The sequence below is a fragment of the Haliotis cracherodii genome, unplaced genomic scaffold (genome assembly GCF_022045235.1).
Source record: "Haliotis cracherodii isolate W230 unplaced genomic scaffold, xgHalCrac1.p SCAF_43, whole genome shotgun sequence".
In the NCBI taxonomy this organism is placed as follows: domain Eukaryota; kingdom Metazoa; phylum Mollusca; class Gastropoda; order Lepetellida; family Haliotidae; genus Haliotis; species Haliotis cracherodii.
In genome coordinates, this window is record NW_027266301.1 from 811,533 (window position 1) to 831,329 (window position 19,797).

Consider the following 19,797-nt stretch of genomic DNA (forward strand, 5'->3'; position numbering starts at 1 on the left):
CACAAAGTCAATAACGGGTATGACCACCCTGTGCGTGAATCACAGCAGTGCATCGCCGACGCATGGAGTCCACCAAATGGGCATGGAAGGCCTGGGGAATGGCCTGCCATATCCTCCTCAAATCCTGTGCCAAGTCACGGACGTTATCTGGAGGATGTGGAAGACGACGCAGACGGCGCTCCATTTCATCACACACATGCTCTATTGGGGAGAGATCTGGAGAATTTGCAGGCCATGGCAGTAACATGACATTGTTATGGCGAAGGAAATCCATTGCGACCCTAGCCGTGTAGGACGAGCGTTGTCCTGTTGAAATGTCAATCCCGGGCCATGACGTTGCAGGAAAGGAATGACCACAGGCCTCAGAATCTGATCTCTGTAGCCAACACCGGTGAGATTGCCCTGAACAACCACCCAAGGGGTTCGGTGCCGTGCTGTTATCCCACCCCAAATCATCACAGAGCCACCTCCAAAACGATTCCTCTCCAAAATATAGTTGCGTGCATAACGTTCTCCCAAACGCCGGTAGACACGTTGGCGCCCGTCACTGTGTGAAATGTTGAACCTCGATTCATCTGTAAAGACAACATTTCTCCACCATATTCGAGGTTGGCGAACATGATTTCGACACCATCTTAGACGGTTGACTCGATGACGGTGTGTCAGGATGGGACGTATGGCAGGGCGTCGTGGTCGAATCCTGTACTGACGTAAACGATTCCTGACAGTGTTGGGATCAATACGACGCAGTCCAGGAATTGTCTGGGACGTCGTTACTGCCGTTTGGAACCTGTGTCGGAGATGTGTAACTCGAATCCATCTGTCCTGTCTTGGCGTCGTTACTCGGGGACGTCCTGACGTGGGTGGTCGGCAACGTCATTTGTGATCTGATTACGCCTAACCAATGCCGACATCGTGTTACGATGGCATTGGAAATGTGTTGCCACCTGTTGTTGCCCCTTTTCCCGCTCGGATCATTGCAATGGCTTCATGACGCTGTGCAGCTGTCAATCTTGGAATGATTTGCTTGTGATATGCTTGTGTCTGTGCCTGAGAAGTTTTGAATTTTTGAATGACCACAGATCATGCTTTCCAAAATGACAGCGAATTTTGAGTTGCACATGCTGTTTACAGCTGCACAGGATGCACGTGCACTCATTGCACGTCCATAGGCCCCCATCAATGACGTCATATCGCATGGCACGTGCATGAGCGTTTGAATGTCTCCAATAATTGCTGTGTTCAAACCTATATTTCATATATGGTCGGTGTGCCCTTATATCTATATTTTCTTTGTGCACAGTTTCTTTATGTGGCTAGTATAGTTGTCACCTGGTAGTTAGGCATTTTTCATAATTTCAGGCCTTAGTGTGATTACTCCTACTGCGGTCCCTAATTTGTACATCCATCACCGACCTTTGAATGGGACACCGGATGTGAAATATTGCTGACTTAACCTGATGTGCGATATTGCTGACTTAACCTGATGTGCAATATTGCTGACTGTTATAAATGTAATCAACCTAAAGTATTTTCTTTTTCGCTTGTAATCATGTGTGCTGTTTATCCTAAGTTCTGCTTTTAATTTGTGACAATATTCTTTACAGGAAGGAACAGAATTCCCTGTCAGAATCCATCGCCAAACATGTGCGCAAAACTTGGGAGCGATTCTTAGACGATTGTTTTTTATAGTGGCTCTCAACTCGTGAAAATTTAGACATTTTTCTGGATATTATTAATACCCTCAATCCTACCATCAGTTTTACTATGGAGCTTAGCCAGAGCGAAATTCCATTTCTGGACGTCCTTGTACTTAAGGAATATACTAAATTGAAAACTGATATCTACTACAAACCAACGGACGCCCATCAATACTACACAATTCGGTTCATGTCACCCAAGACATACAAGAACTAACATTCCTTATTCACTTGCACGGAGAGTATGCACCATCGTGTCGGAAACGGATTAAAGACTTAATATTGAAATACCTTGATGGGGTATCTCAGGAAGCTAGGATATCCGCTTCACGTCATAAGTGATGCTATAGAGAAGTCGTTTAAAATTCCAAGGCATACTCTCTTGAAACTAATGAAAAAACCTGTGGGCGATCAAATTATACCGTTTGTGTCCACCTTCAGTCCTAATAACTGTCATGCCAGTCATAAGGGACAACCTTCCAATTCTACAGCAAAGTGATAAAATTAAACAAGGACTGAATGAATTTAAAATTTTAAAACGTACCAGGCAACCAAACAATCTCAAGCAAATTCTTTGTCCATCCAAATAGTCTTGTACAGAGAGTGTACCATGTGTAAGTAGATTTTAACACACCAAGATGCGGCACGTGTAACATTATAAGTAAAGGTACTACTTTCCTTTTTGCAAATGGCAAGATATTTCATTGGGAAAGCTGACATGAACTGTCGCAGCAAAGATGTGATGTATGTTATGAGATATTCAGGATGCGGCGAAAACTACAGCGGTGAAACCGGCATGGAATTAAAAGGTAGTGACTGTACACAAACAGCAGATTAGAGACCCTAATGTTCGATGCTTAAGTGTCAGCAAACACACTGATGATTGCGGAAACAGGAAATTTAGTATTTCTCCGTTTTATAAATTGTATACCAGTAACAAGCAGCAGAGACTGGAAAAAAGAACAAATGTTTATCCAATTGATGAAACCCAAATTGAACTCTAGAATGTATTGATACATTTGTCATTTCAATCGTAAATGTTACACTGCTACTTTACAAATACTGTATATTTTAATTCAAATGTCTCCCTACAATTGTTAAATGACTTGGTGTTGTCGCTGGAGTGTGTAAATACATTATGACGTCACAGTTGTAATTAATGACGTCATCATAAGTATGACGTCATTCATATGTCATTGTCAGTTACACTGAAGAGCTGTCATGAGACAGTGAAAGTACTATGTCTGAAACTGATATAAAGAAGAGGTTGGACTAACGTGGACATTGACTTGGATATATATATGAAGTTCAGTTTTCCAAACTAGTTCCCAGAAGATGGATGAGCTTCTGTCTGTGTGACAGACTCGGCTGAAGAGGTGAATCGATTTCTTATGTCAAACTGCCATAGCCCATGAAAAGACAATTAAAATCATGTGGTACGTTTCACCGAAACCATGCAGCCATGAACAACTGAACATATTATCTGATTAATGTTTTACTTCCATACCCAGTTTCCCCTGATGGGGATGATGACAAACTTGGAAATACTCTAATGTGTGTCTAAGGATAAGATTTGAGAGTGAATACATAATTAACCCCCTGGGCCCGGTTGTTCAGAACCCGGTTAACTCTTAACCAGCCGTTAAGTCAGTGTTAACTCTCCGTTAAATTTAACCAAATGGTTATGTTGTTTCCCAAAGCATGGTTATCTTTAACGACTGGTTAAACACCCGTTAAAGTTAACACACCTCCCGACCTCCGTTAAATACTTAACACCTTGGTTATCTTTGAAACAAAATGGCGTTCATGGTTAGGCCTAGCGCCGCTTTCATGGTTCCAGAGGTTAATGCGAGACAACAGAAGCGATTCCGAGCTGTTAATTTTGCATTAATGAACTACACAGACAGTGAACTTCGTGATAGGTACAGATTTGGGCGGGAATCTATCAACTACATCGCCAACATACTGAGAGAAGATTTGGAGCGCCCTACACAACGTAGCCATGCTCTAAACGTCGATCAACAACTGATGATAGCTTTCCGTTTTTACGCAAGTGGTAGTTTCCTGCAAGTGATTGGTGATACGATGGGTGTGGACAAAAGTACAGTTTCACGTGTCATAGTCGATGTGACTGATGCCTTGGTTAAAAGAAAGAACGAATTCATAAAATGGCCAACACAAGAATGCTACATACGTCAGGTTCAAGATGGATTTTTCGCCCTTGGTGGTTTTCCGAGTGTCCTCGGTTGCATTGATGGTACGCACATACGTATTCAGGCACCGACCAGAGATGAACCAGCTTACGTTAATCGGAAAGGATACCACACTATCAACGTACAGGCAGTGTGTGACCACGAAGGTACGTCTTGTGAGATTAGAGTACTGTCCCTTTTTGCAATTAGAGTAGCTTCCCTTCCAGGGTCTATAAAATTCCGCATTAAAAAGATTCGGAATTAGATAAATAGTGAAAGGTTTGCGTAAATGCTCTCATTACTCTTAATAAATACAAATGAGATATTCTAGTCAGCTAGCAAGGGATGTTTTTAAAGTTCTTTTCAGCTCTAAGCTGTGTCAAGAGACTGTAATTTTAAGAACATTTTAAGAAGTTTGTAATATATATAATATATATGCCTATAATAGAAAATCCATTAATCCATCACGAACATTGCTTATTTTTTTAAATTATTGTCTTATTTGTAGGTAAATTTACGAATGTGTGTGCTAAATGGCCGGGATCAACTCATGATAGCCACATATTTAGAACCTCTACTTTGTGTGAATACTTAGAGAGGTCGCACACTTCAATATCAGATGGCTTTCTGTTGGGAGACAGTGGATATCCTTGCAGGCCTTTTCTCCAAACCCCATACATGACTCCACAAGGCAATGCTCAGCAGAGATACAACGACAGCTTGTGTGCTACAAGAGTTACAATAGAAAGAACATTTGGTCGATGGAAAAGACGGTTTCATGTACTTCATTCTGATGTAAATATGCATAGTATATTTGTGTACTTAATTTGACAAATGTTTTACTTTTCTACATCTAATCTTGATTTTTTTCATCACTTTAAGGTTTGGAGTCATGGTGTTGTGTGTTCCAATGCTTCACGTTTTACATCAACCACATAGCAGAAACAAATAATTTTCCAAGAATCCTAACTAACATATCCAATTACTAGTAATTATATAACTAATTCAAAGAAGCAAACAAGTTGCTTCTAAAATGTAGATTTTAATGTGACATTCTGTATTTATGTATTTGACACAAACATTTCTTGTCTATTCAACAGATAAGGATGAGTCCAAGCCGTGGGTGTCAGATTGTCCTTGCCTGTGCTGTCCTCCACAATATATCCATATTACTGAATGAGCCATTACAAGATGACAACGACAACCCAGATGAACAGCCAACAGTGGACACATATGGCGGAAGGCATGATGGAAGAGGCATTAGCGATCATATTGCCAATACCTTCTTCTCCAGCTAATAAACTACAAACAGAGGACACAAGAATTAAATATAGTGATAATGAAACTGCAGGTTTATTACATCATAGAAAGTAACAGTTGAGATGGACTGAAATTGTCAATATCATCACGTTGCAGTATTTGCTCAAGGAGTTGAATTTGTAGCTTAAGTTTCTTTTTTTCCATTTCCTGTTTTTGTAGCTCTCCTGATAGAACTCTTTCCTGTAATTGATAGACTCTTTCTGAAGAACTGAGTTTTGTACTTTCTTTTCTGTACTTGAGTTGCCTGGCTGGACGTCCGCCATCAAGTCTTGGTGCTGCTTCACTGTGCTCTGTTTCTTGAGAAGCTCTGACTTCAGGACTTTGTGATGTTGGGGTTGAGGTTGTAGCTGCTGGAGTAGGATCTGTGGTACCAGTTGGCAACCCAGGATCAGCCACTGGTGGAAGTTCAGCACAACCTGGAGGAATAAACAATTATAAATATATATATTTATGGTTTTGTCTGTGTTTCTATTAGGGATTACGGCTTAAGAATACTTATATACGGATCTACTGTTGTTTAAATCATTTTTGATCCAGAGAAAGACAATATACTATGAATGTTACTGGCTATTAATGTGTTGACTAACATCAACAGAATATTCACTTCATTGAAAATTCAGGAGACCGAAATTATCTTGACTGTGTCTTTATGGCTCTGACTATTCGTTTGGTCTTAATGTGTGTAACTGAATTATTCATTTTATTATATTTTCATTAAATTCATTTTACTACCGCTTCACAATAATTTACCTTACTGACCTTGACCTCTACATATGGAGGAGCGGAAGCGTGCTCATAAATAATCAGATGAATTTGTGAAATATAAACGTGACCAAGTCATGGGTGTTATAAGTTTTTGGAATAGCATTACTTTACGTATCCACTGTTACAGCAGATATCCTGCTCTTGCGTAAACAACAGGATTTGGACTTGATGTTGACACCACAGAAGAGAAATTGCGTCACATTCCGTCGCCTGATGGAGGCTCAAGAAATTGTGTTCAACAATCTTATATTCGTTTCTACGGTTTACAGCATCGTAGACTGGGTTGATATAATAATAATACTCGTGAATCTCACGTGAATAGTAAAAGTTCATACAATGTTGGCTGCATTGTTCAGATATTGTAGAGATGGGAGGCAAACACATACTTTCGAAAAAGTTCAAGGTCATGTCTAAATATAGAAAAGGGATATTCCGTGTGAACATAAACAGACGACTTTCGAACGTATGAAAATGAGTAGGCAGCTTACTAAAATTCCATAGATATACACTTATTTCAGCACAGATTGACAGCTTTTATGAAATATGTTACTATGAAAGCACTTACTTGGAAGAATTTCCGATTCTAAGCCCCCTGATATCCCGCTGAAACTTGCTGAATCTTGCATTATCTCAATAATTCGAGAAGTAGCCTGACTCGGTTCGGATGGTGGGGGTCCCCCTCCGGTCTTCCTCTGTTGCAGCCTGTAGTCCGTAAAGGTTTTCTTGGCCTTTCTTGTCATGTTGCTCCATTTCTCCTTCACCTCATCAACAGATCGAAGCGCTACGCCCTTCATGTTGACTGCCTTGGTGATAGCCATCCAAATAGCAGACTTCTTCTTATTGGTAACTTCACTGCTCAGTTTTTCATGAAGTACTTGTGAATTACTCTCCACCAGTGACTGGATGATATTTTCTTCATCCACAGAAAAATTCCTGTTTCTTTTCTTCCTTATTTTCCTTGGAGTTTCCTCAGTCATCGACGCTGTTTCGGCCATTATTCGATACGACACAGTGACGGAAGTACTAACGCTTGGAATTCTGGGATAATATTTAACCTAATCGGTGCTTTAACCAAGATGTTAAAATTTAACCGAGTGGTTAGCTAACCTAATGGTTATCTATTGATCCTGCAACAGTATTTTAACGGCTGGTTAACTAACGTGTGGTTAAATATTTAACGGTTGGTTAGGAGTTAACCTGACGTTAAAATAACCGGGTTCTGAACAACTGGGCCCTGGATGCCAGAGGGACATATATGTCCTTCCTCTACAACCCTCACTTTGAAGTCGAATAAAATTCAAAATGCATCACGCACACTAATACACTTCACAGTTTTGAATAAGGTGGGAGATTCCCTGTTCTGTGATATCATCCACTGACATTTTAGTCCAAGCAAAAGTACTAAAAATGACCTCTGAAAATTAGGTACTCCGTAAATGTCGCCATTTTGTACACATTACTAAATCACCACTCACCGCGTTATTTACAGCATGTTTTGAAATTTAAATTTCGGATATTTACTCCGAGAAATGAATTTCAAAAATAGCATATTAGTAATCATGAGTATCTATCCTTTATGAAATCACCAATGATCGTTCCAAAACGGCCCTGATAACCCTAGAATCGTTTAGAATGTTTTGGAAAATACACAAAAACGAACGCCGAAGTGAACTTTCCGCCATATTGGATAGTGTTTACAAAATCACGTTTCAGGTACACCGGTTATGAGGCGCCTGTAACATTACGTATATTTCAAACTTAGCTGCGATACACACATCTTTGAATTCCTCACACAATTTAGAATCAAATGAACAATGGTCTTTGTCACCAATATGAAGTGGCTGGATGAAATAAAGCAAAATAAGCAAGGTGTGAAACGAACGCTGTACTAGAAAAACTGCACTTGTTTGAAATGTAAACAAGGCAAAATATAGATTTTACACAGTGTAGCATTTTCTCCTATTTTGAGCTATCCATTCGTCTATTCGTTCAATATATTGGCTCAACATTTTCAGGATATGCATGGGTAGAGAATAGTAGGATGAATTAGGGAATTTAAAATAGATACATTGACAATTTATGTTGAAAATATCAAATCATTGCAAAGTTACCGCCCTGTGTGACGCCACGACTGACGCAAAATCACGCACAACGACAACGGTATTTATCGGAATTTCTGACTATTTCGGCTTGTTTTAATGAAAATTATACCAACAAATAACAGTACATAGATTGTCAGAATGTTTCTGATTACTTACATGTCACATTTATGTATATACGATCCCTGAATCAACGAAAGTCCCCTCGTAAAATCCCGCGTACTGTTGACAGTGAACACGCCATTTTGTAGAAGTCGATCACAGGTAGTGATGTCATACGTCAACATTGTTGTACATATTTGGTAATTTCCTTGAGGTGAAGGTCTAAGTATGAGAGTGCACACGGTCATTGTACCATACTGTTTACAGTTTCAGTTATGATGTAGATTTTGCATATCTTTTATACATTTTTTCACACAATTAATTTCTCTTTGGACATTTGTCAATGTTCAAAATTATATCATACGTAAATAAAGGCCACAACATGTATGATCGAACCTTTGATAATCTCCTGTTTGTTTGAACATTGTTTACATAACAATTGATAGGTTTTTAGTGTCGAATGCGATATTTCTTTCCTTTGGACGAGCGTTACAAGATGAAGTGTACATGTAACTGCAGCATGTACGCATTTCTTGGGATGTGCAAGAGTCAATATAATAAGTTCATATTAGCAATGTCCATGAATAGCCGTTTCATTTTATTTTATAACTAAAACTGAATATATTACTTTCACAAAATGGATAATATGTTTTCGGTAAAATATATGCACACATTTCGGAAAGAATTTCTCCAGGAATTGTAAAATGTATAAAATACAATCCATGCCATGTACCCCGTTGGTTCAACCTTATACGATTATCCTGTTAATTCTATACCAATAGAGCTGTCTTCGCATCCTTTTATTGTGTAATTCTGAGACGAGATGAAGAGAAATAATAACATTATAATGAACAAATATATGTCCAATATTGAATATAATTTTGGTTGTTTTGAAATATTCATTTGGGTATTTCATTACATAAATTGATGCCAAACAGGTGTGTGTCTTGTCTAATTAAGATACCCGATAAACTATCTAATTGTTTACATATTCAAAACATTATTTACTTGGTGAAAGCTGTAATCTTATGTTGTGTAGAAAAAGCGTCAAATTCCGTTTTACACATAGAGATTTTCCATACCATGAACGAAAATTTGGGGAGATATATATTAATCAAAATACCAGTGTCGTCTTTCTCCGATGTTATCAAAGACATAAAACCAGCCATGACATCAAAAGGAATGGTGTTATATTTTGGGTATTTCATTACATTTGATGATAAGGCTAGTGGTCCATTAATAATGGTGCAACATTAGTCAAATTACAATTACAAAAACAGGAACATGTTGGAATCTAAGGACTAAGTTATAGGTTAGATAGGGCCATCCATTTCTCTATTACCTCTTTTTTATGAAGTGCGATTTCATCATTTCTTATGGGTTTTTTTTAGTAACTAAACATATACAGTTTCAATATGGATATTTGTATTGGAATAGTTTGGTTCCTCGTGAACGAAACACCACGAAAATATATTGTCCTTACCCACAGCTAATTCTCATCAAGTGACCTGAGTTAGAAAATTAGTGCTAGGCATAGCGGAGTTATGCCCCCTTTACCTTGTACGTGTGTAAACTCTCTGTCGCCTTTTGACGTCATAGAGAAAAATCAGTTTTCGTCATTTACGGCATGCTATTTTTGACATTGAATGTATGTCGTTATACATACGCCTATAACTCCATTTGATATATAGTTATGTCGTTCAGATAATAGGCAGTAGTTTGTTCGCTGACAGTTTCCGTAAAGCTTCGAAATAAAAAAAATCGTCGCACAGTACATTTATCGGTATACGGCAAAAAGCTGAGAAATTTACTGTTTTTCAACGCAGGATAAATTCTCGGACAACACTAAGGAGTGTCTTTTGTTAAAACTGGTTTGATATTTGCAGTTAAATTTACACCATCAAATAGGAAAATTATTATTCTCCACCTCTGCATGATTGTATAGCCAGAAGTAGATCCAGTGCCGAGTGAGCGCAATTCTCGCACAACCTTCACTTTTCCGATCTTAGGAAAATGTGCGTCAGAAAAAAAACTCGGCATCCAGAGGGTTAAGAGGCAAGGAGAGGTGACACATAATACTAACCAACAATAGCTCCTGTGACATTGAATAAGATTTGATGCAAAATTATGTTTTTTACCAAATCTGAAACAATTTCTGTTTGCAACAGATAAAGGACTCCTTTAAGTGTTCAATCTGCCATACTGACTTGCATCAGTGATTTCATAAAAAAAACATGAACATGCCAAAATGTCAATTTACAAATCAATAGTGTGTGTTTTCCACCTCTGGTTGCGATGCAAGCAACACATCTTCGTCTTATGGAATGGACCAGGCGTCGCACAAAGTCCTGTGGGATATCTGTCCATATCTACTGGAGCATGTTTGCGAAGTTCCTGGAGTGTCTGAGGAACACATGGTTGACGTTGAAGGCGCCGATCCATCTCATCCCACATGTGCTCCATTGGTGAGAGATCAGGGGAGCGAGACGGCCAGGGGATGACATTCACATTGTATATGTGAAGATATTCGTCGAAGGCCAGGGATGCTTCTTGCAGTCACTGTTTCTGGACGGAATCGATTTGGTAGGTGTGTTGTTTGAAATCCAGTTGTCTTGTCGATTATTGGTTACGCGTGGCCTGCCACTCCGATGATGGTCTCTAACTACATTCGTCTGTTGCCAACGTTGTCTTAAACACCAACTGGTGTTTCTGTCGACGTTAAATTGTCTTGCAACATCACATTGACTCGATCCTGCTTCAAGCATACCAATGGCTCGCAGACGCTCATTTTCGGACCTTCATGGCATTTTGTAATGTTGAATAGTTGCGTAATTTTGTTGTTTTTCTGAATGGTTGTTTTCAGCACGATGCTAAACAATGCATATGGAATCCCGTTTACACACATTTTTTTATATCCATTCTTGGGGAGTGAAATGCATGGGGCTTGCATAAAAGTCAACTTTTGCATGGAATGCATGCTTTTCTGTAGCAGTTGCGTTTTTGTGACTTGATTTCATACATGTACTACAATACTGAAAAACAAACTTTACTTGTTTGAAAAATACACTAAAAGTTTGGTGTCACAGGAACTTTTGTTGTTGAGTATATATAAAAGCGACAAAACCATTCCATAATCATACCAACAGAGTCCATTGTACGATTCTGACTATAGCATAAACTGGTGATTACAAACCATTGTCAAATAGTGAGGATACCAGATGTTCCCGAAATATGAGCATATCCTGCCCCACTGGCAGGAAACCTATTCAATTTCCAAGTGTCTACTGACAATGTGTCAAACACCATAAATCTATCTTCAGTTACTCTACATGTAACAAAACAGGAATATACCAAAGAATTGAAACATTTCAAAATGATTCTGTATAATGTACATTAAGTTAATCTGCAGCCATGATATCTTTATATTCCTATGAGCGAGCAAATGTTGTGGTTCAAAGTCTTGCTGCACTTCGTATACAATTTGTTCCCACTTACAAGGCCTAAGAAACATAACCAGTATATGTAAGCATCACTAAATTCATTGTTAGGTCAAGGAACAGTATATAAGTGATATATTAAATATTGTCACACACATGTACTTGTAAAAGGTCACCAGGAAATCTGTCAAAACCATACTTCAGTACCATCAAATTTTGGCTTGACACAAAAGCTGCAGAATTTGGTGGTTAGATTGGATTTCCGTAAATGAACGATTTGGGTTAATTCTGAGAGGAACTCTAGTGGTCATATTTGTTTCCAACATTAATGAAAACAAAACTGGTCATAATGTCTATTGTTATGGTAGTAAGTAGATACAGACAATATAAATCAATATTGATATCAAACGCGCCAAATCATGTCATTTAAGAGATAAATGTTGATACTTGGTGGTTATATGGTATTTATGCAAATGATTGAGTACTCTACATGGATCTTTGGGTCTGTTTACCCCAATGTAGGAGTTCAAATCACTCAAATATGTCATCAGAGACCAACAGTGTATTGATATTCCATGTCTATCCAGCAATCTCTTGGTGGCCATCTTGGCATATTTGGCCACCAGGGAGGCTGTGGTGACGGAGTTTCTTATCTGAATGAGTTAACTATACTTCAGCACCAAGTAATATTTACCATATAAGTCCTAGCACACTGTTTTAGATTTTTCACAGTCAAAACGCATATTAAGGAAACTTGTCTGTCATCTTGAAATTGGCGGGTATCTTGATTTTTCTGTAAATTTGAATATGGTCGAAAAAGTTCAGTAATTGTGAATATCTTTATAGAAACAGTATGGCCATTTCACAATACATCTCATGCTTTTCTTTATCAAAAGATTGAACCAAATCTAACATATGGAAGATATATTGATAATTGGTTGTCATATTGGATTATGCAAAGTAGACATTTTCCACAAACAAGGATTGCTTGGGACTTTTAGTATCTTGATTTGGGGACCTTGTAGAAATGCATTATGGTGAAATAAAATTATGTTGCAATTTGTTCCAAGTTGAGTGACAACAAAGCCTAGATTCCCTGGACTAAATAGCCGAATCTGGGATGATAGAATCTTTACATTACAAATAAATACTATGTCTTGGGTCCATCAACATTTTCAAAGGATTAATCTGCGTTACATGTTCCGTGCTAGCAGCTGGTAAATTCACAATACCCTGAATGGATATTTGGAAATGATTCATTATATTGGATGCAGAACAATGTCACATACTAGTAATATGAATTTTGTCTGCAAGTAATTATAGCTTTGGTTCATGAAAGTAGTGTCGGATTTTCATTAAATTTGGTTGAATAAACATTGGGACGTATTATCGCTGATCTACGATATCGTGAATATGCAAGTATCTTGCAATGGAATATATGTATATCCGTTGATTGTTTGCTCGAATCCCAGACTTATATTGCAGAGAGTTTTCCTTCCACATGAAGCGAACATGCTGTGCATGATTAAAGCAGGTTCTAACATGGAACGCTTTCTTCATACAATGTCGTAACTCACTAAACTATTCTATCTTTGCCTTGGTCTTTACCTCTGCATGCTTGAAAATATCAAGATATTTTACATATCAATGTGTATTCATGAGAAATAAATGTAAAAAAAAGAATATTTCATTGTTCCTTGATTAATGACGTCATCCACCCCTGTTGAAGTTAACCCTGCAGATTGGCTCCGAATTGTACTTGACATTAGTATGTATACAGTAACACAAATAATGTTAATGAAATAGTTATGAAATTTGTACTATGTAAAGTGTCCGAGGTATTCAGCTTTATATAGGCACTTTCGAACTGCATCTGGTCATGGTTGTCTCATCTACACATTCAAGCTATTGTAGCAAGATCGGGAGAAACCAGGAACGAATTAGATCAGTTTATAGCATGAAAGATATATTTACACGAATGTCATTTTCATCCAGAATTACAAAGAATCGGTTTATCGTTAGAACCCAGTTCCTTCTGCTGCCTACACGCCAGTTCTCAGTGCAGTAGAGATTATTGGAAGCAGGCCTTTCCTTTTACATATGCAATCTTAATTAGGTGGTTGTGGGGGTTGTGTTGATGATCCTGTTGTTTGTGCTGTCATTGTTCCTTAAATAAAACGTGATAAGTTACAGATGAAGCGTCATAACTCTACAATACATTCGGATGAGGGGCAAATTCCGGAGGGAATTTCGACTGTTGATGTGAGGTGATGTGGCATGTCGTTTAACGTTGCGTTCAAGATTATTCCACTATTGCACTATTCAGGATTGATGCAGGTTATTGCGATATGATGCTGCAGTATAATATTTGTTGATGTGTAGGCCTATGATGGTGGTGACTGACTTGTGAATGCATTGCCCACTTCGAATTATCCTCATATTATTCTCTACTTGGTAAGAACAGATGTTGCCTATTTCCAGTCACTTAACATGTCCAATAATAGATATAGAGAATCTCACCCTCGTGTCTTTTGATATTTATATAAAGCGAGACACCCTATCAGAGTGTATATGGTGGACACACCTCTTGCAGTGTACAGATAGACAATGTATCTCTAGATGTTTACACAGATTACCTTTAAGTTAAGGTTGCATCCTATTAAAGATTGATAATATCCTACAGACCCTAATATTCTGGCATCTGTACTGACGCATTGATGTGCACTCTGTATATTTTTTCGCGGAAAATTCACTGACATGTGTGCATGTTAGCAAACTTATGTATCAAGTACCATGCTAAATCATTGAGCAGTTTTGTCATAGTACGTGAGTATTTCATCATTGTTTCAACATCAGCTGTCAAATATCGTTTCTGTGGTTTAGTAGTTAGAGAGTCTGCCTTGAGAGCGGAAGGTTGGTTGTTCGATACCCGGCCACGTCGTATCAAAAGGCATGAATATAGAAATTGTCACCCTGCCTGACGCTGGGACTGACAGGGACTGGTCGGCTAGGAGCATCTGTGAGTAGTATAGGTAATGGTGATTCTGGACCACTTCCACTGGAGCCAGATTTATATACCTATACCACCACTATGCAAAAATGATTATGCGATTCAACGATCGTCATGAGATTCAGCTAAATCGACTCTAGCTCTAGTCAATCAATGATACCATTAGTACAAAAACGATGATGAGACTAAACTAAATTGTAATGAAAATATTCTCTTTTATTTTTACTAATACGTATACCATTATTTTTAACGAAGTGATATTCAACATTTTTACTAAGTTCTTCGTTCATTTTACTAGGAGACCAGATTATATACTCTTCTTAGTAATTGGAAAGAAACAATTGATAACCGTATTTGGTTGGTTTGATATCACTGATATAATATATACCTTGTGGTAATTCTCTCCATTTGATAATTTTGTCCCTGAGCATAAATTCCATTATTATATATTTATGTAAGCATTCTTCTAAATGTTGGTTTTGGCACGGAATAAATGTCTCCCCTGTTCTATGAACTTATTTTCCTCGTCTTCGCTACTAATACCACCGGTCTTTGATCGAATCTCCTGCTTCATTGCGCTGTATTTGGTGAGTTCTGACAACACTAAACAAAACTCCTCTTCGGATATCTTACAATCAGCCATTGCTGTTGAAATATGATCCTCAATTCTGTTCAACTTTGCTTCAGCGAGTATCAGAATATTATCGTGTTTTAATGCTTTCTTGTGCAACTTACGAGAAATGAATTTTATCGCTATTCCTGCCAGTCCTGAGACTCTGGCAGCTATTTGCATGCCAAGTACGATAGGCGTGGTGATTATAGTTGATAATAAACCGACACCGGTTACACCGAGTCCTATGCTAGCCGTTACAAGTGCGGTGTCAACTCCATCGAGAGCATTCACAGCTCTGCGATACTTTTTATACAATCCAAGTCTCAACTCCCTCTCCTTCTCTATTCGATGTTTTATGTCGCTTATTTGATGTAATTGAAATTCATCAACTTCATCGAGCGCTGGATATAAATCCATATTATTATTATATCATATAATAGTCTTTAATTGGTCTTGCTTAAATGTTTTGAGAGTATACATCAACCTTATCAAATGTATATCATACGGAAAGGATATCTTAGTAAGATAAATGCTGTCACTTTTAATGATTTGGACCCCCTGAAAGGTTGCAACAGGTGATGCTCCAATATGAATAATACTGCAACGTCGACGCTCGTGTTTCTCGAGCCATTTAATCGATAGACGTGGTAATATTTCGGAGGCATTTTCCGGTGCATCTCCGAACAAGACTTCAATAATAAGTGTAGAAATATTAGGTATTACACTCAAGATCTGTTTAATATCATTGAATTCAGTAACCAAATTTAAACTAACATTTTTTACTGCTGGACGACTATATAACATATGACCTGGGTTTTCTGGCAGGGGAGAGACTAACACAGTTTTTCGTTTTGATGGGAAATAAGCCGCAAGTACGATCCCACTATTTATTATCTTAGTTAAATTATGTGCCTTACCCGTCATCACATACGGTGGGTAATGACGATATCCAGTAGCCACTCGATGTTTGCTTCAACCATAGTCCATTTATTATCATCGTTGTGAGTAAGATTGTATGAAGTGTTTTTATGGAGTTTACTAACGTCGACATCGCTTAAATCTCCTAGATTACCTGTGAATGTAACTTCTTTCCACTTGTATACATTATCTTGTAAGTGTAAAGCGTATAACTTACCATCAGTACCGGGTTTACCGAATCCTTCTTTGTCTCCGAGATCGGAAAGCACAGTTGTATTACATTGTCTGAGTGTTCCAGGGCCTGATGAATCAACCATTATTTTTAATATGGGGTGTTACACTCAAGTATCCTATATGTACAGGTTGGTGTTTTACATCTAATACAGTAATTTTGAGATCTGAAATAATACCCCGCTTTAATTTTTTATATTGTAATGTTGAGAAAGATTCCGTTCTACCGCTATTATATTTTTCATCTTTGACTGTAACAGCTGTGAGTAGAGTTGAAGGACTTTCGAGTTGAATATTATCCGTTGTACTGATCTGAACAAAATGGATGCACAACTCTTTATAGGGAACTAAATCGGGTAATTTAACTCCATGCAATGTTTTGCCGGGGGATATTACTTCTCCGCTTTCAAATCCAAGTGTAACTTCTTAGCATGGGAGAAGTATCATGGTTAACATGTATACTAAGTTATCCTATAATAATTAGATCCTTATCAAGTGCTTTTATGAGTTACCATGGTGTAATATTTATACATCATTTCATATAATAGTTTAGCAAGTAAAACTTATCATCAGGTAAAATGCATATATAAAATATATCAGTAGTTTCAGTCTATAGCTTTTTAGAGAGATGCTAGCCTAAGGTAATGGGAGCGCATCTCCTAGACATACTATTCAATAAAACAAGAGTTACGTCTACATAGTTTAATTGATTTGAAGCTTTTAGATAAATGCTAGGCTAAGGTATCAAGATCCCATCTCCCAGACAAAGGATATGTCTACATAGTCTTATAGATTACCTTACTTACTTATATTGGAGATTTTACGTGCGCTTTACGACTGCAGCGTATTTCGCACACAGGGCCCGGCCAAGCCATTTAATGTGTTTCCGAAAAGGGGGAAAAGTTGTTTGGCAATCCAGTAGGGGTGTTTAAGTGGTTGCTTACATAAAATTTTGGAAATTTTGAAATTTTGAAAAAATGCCAAGAGGGTTTGGGGGACGAACTAAGGGACCTGAGTATGGAAGTTTGTTAGTTTGATTATATGGTCTGGTTTTGGTAGTTTATTCGGGTTTTAAATGCGATTTATTAGTCCTGTTTTGATTAAGTATACGCCTAAGGCTTTGAATTTTTCTATTTTATTTTGTGGTTTTAGGATTGCTTCTAGAGTAATAGCCTTATTTAGATTTAGGGTGGTTTGTAGTGTAGTTCGGTGTGTGAGGTAGTGGGCGCAGTGTATGAGTGCGTGTTCTGGGGTTTCTTATTGTTTGCAGTGTGGGCAGGTTCCTGTTGCGTGTTTTCTTATTATTTTGAGGTGGTTATTTAGGTTGGTATGTCCTGTTTGGAGTTTAGTAATTACTCTGTCGATTTTTTTGGACGGATGTAGAATTTTTGGTTTGGTTAGGGTTTTTTTGAGAACCTTTTTGATTTGGCTATTTGAGTTTTGATATAGGTTATGCCATTTTTTGGTGATTTTTTGTTTGTTAACACTTTTAATTTCTGATTTGGAGATGGGTAGGTTTAAGCTTATTTCTGGGATTTTAAGGGATAGTTTAGCTGCTTTATCGGCGTTTTCATTGCCGTATATTCCTACGTGGGCGGGGATCCAAATGAATACTATTTGTTTGCCTGCCTTAGTTAAATCGTTTGAGCTTTTTAGTATCTGTTTTATTAGTTCAGGGCGGTTTTTGGTGTTTTTATGTTGGAGGGCTTGTAGTCCACTGAGCGAGTCGGTAAGTATTAGGATTTTTTGTTGTTTTTTAGATTGTTGATTATGAAGGGCTGAGGCCATGCCCATTAGTTCGGCCGTGAATATTGATTGGTTGTTTGGGAGTCGGAAGGATTGTGTGGCTTTAGTTGGTTGTGTGATGTGGACTCCAAAACCTGTGTGTTTGGAGGTCGGATCTGAGGATCCGTCTGTGTAAATGTGACACCAATTTGGCCAATTTTCATGTATGTATGCTAGTTTGGTAATTTTAGCTATGTTTGGGTCGGTTTGTTTATTTATTGTGCTAGCTAGTGTTATGTCTATTTTGGGTGTTTTAAGTTTAGGGGTGAAGATATTTGATTTTTTACAGTTTTGTTTAAGATTGTTTATTTGGTGTTCATTTAAGTAATTGGTTATTCTTTGGGATATTGGAGTAAATAGAGGGTGTTTTCGAGCTAGGGCTTGGTTTTTTGGGCTTATATTTTTGTTTATTAGGCTTTGAATTAGGGGTTTGGATTGAGACGCGGAACAGAAATTTAGGGTTAATTGTTCCCTACGTAGACTTAGTGGCATTTCTCCTGTTAAGGCCTGGAGTGAAGTGTAGGAGGTGCCATGTTGAGTGCGTGTTATTAGTTTGAGAGCCTGATATTGGATTGAGTCTAGTTTTTTGCTTAGGGATTGGTTTAGGGTGTCGTTTATGGCACATCCGTAGTCTATTTTAGATCTAATTAGTGATATATAGAGTGAGAGGAGGCCCCCCAGTTTGAGCCAGTGAGGCATCTTAGCGTATTTAGATCTTTGCTACATTTAGTTATTAGATTATTTATGTGAGTGTCCCAGGAGAGATGTTCATCGAAAATTAGTCCTTGTTTAGCTGGAGTTTTGGGGAGGCGGGTTCATGTTTTTGAGTTTAAATACTATTCCTGTTGTTTTTTCCGAGTTAAGGGAGAAGCCCCATTTGTCAACCCATTGCTGTATTTTGTTAAGAGATTTTTGAAATAGGTTTTGGGCCATTTTAATGCTTTTTGTACGGATCCAGATGGCTTCATCATCCGCGAATTTAGATGTGTTTATTTTAGGGGATAGGCCCTCGAATAGATCATTTATCATTATATTGAAGAGTGTGGGGCTGAGGATACTGCCCTGGGGAGTGCCATTTTCTAGGGGACATTGGTGCGATAGTTTTTGGTCTATACCCATGGTTATTTTACAATTGTTTAGGAAGTATTGGATGTAGTTTATTATTTGACCTTTGAGTCCTTTTTTTTGTAGTTTTTGTATTAGCCCGTCATGCCATACCATGTCGAAAGCTTTGGAAAAGTCTAAGAAGATGCCTGTAGTATATTGTTTGCTGAGTTGTCCTGTTTTTATGTCCTGCTCTAAACGGGCGAGGTTATCTAAGGTTGAGTGGCCAGGAGCGAAACCACTTTGATCTGGGTTTATAATGTTATTTTGAGTTAGGTAATGTTGTAGTCTGTTTTTAGCCATAGATTCCATTACTTTGCATAAGTTTGAAGTTAAGGAAATTGGTCTATAGGAGTTATCCTGATTAGCTGGTTTATTAGGTTTAGGGATTGGTATGACTAAGGCCTGTTTCCAGGGAGTAGGTACTTGTCCGTTTTGATAGATGAGATTGTATAATTTAAGTAGTGCTTGGAGTAGTTTAGGGGGGAGTTTGTTAATTATTTGGTAGGAAGTTAGGTCCA

The 19,797-nt window shown here is 38.0% G+C and overlaps 1 protein-coding gene and 1 pseudogene across 1 annotated transcript; one reads left to right on the plus strand and one right to left on the minus strand.

Moving 5' to 3' along the window:
• The first annotated feature begins 3,352 nt into the window (after window positions 1-3,352).
• LOC139441719 (putative nuclease HARBI1) lies at window positions 3,353-5,190 on the plus strand. Its single transcript, XM_071222513.1, has 3 exons — window positions 3,353-4,059; window positions 4,401-4,687; window positions 4,993-5,190. Exons 1-3 carry the CDS (start codon window positions 3,498-3,500, stop codon window positions 5,188-5,190), a joined length of 1,047 nt encoding a protein of 348 aa, XP_071078614.1. The 5' UTR covers window positions 3,353-3,497.
• A 146-nt stretch (window positions 5,191-5,336) lies between these two features.
• LOC139441752 (nuclear apoptosis-inducing factor 1-like) lies at window positions 5,337-6,972 on the minus strand (annotated as a pseudogene).
• Window positions 6,973-19,797: the final 12,825 nt, after the last annotated feature.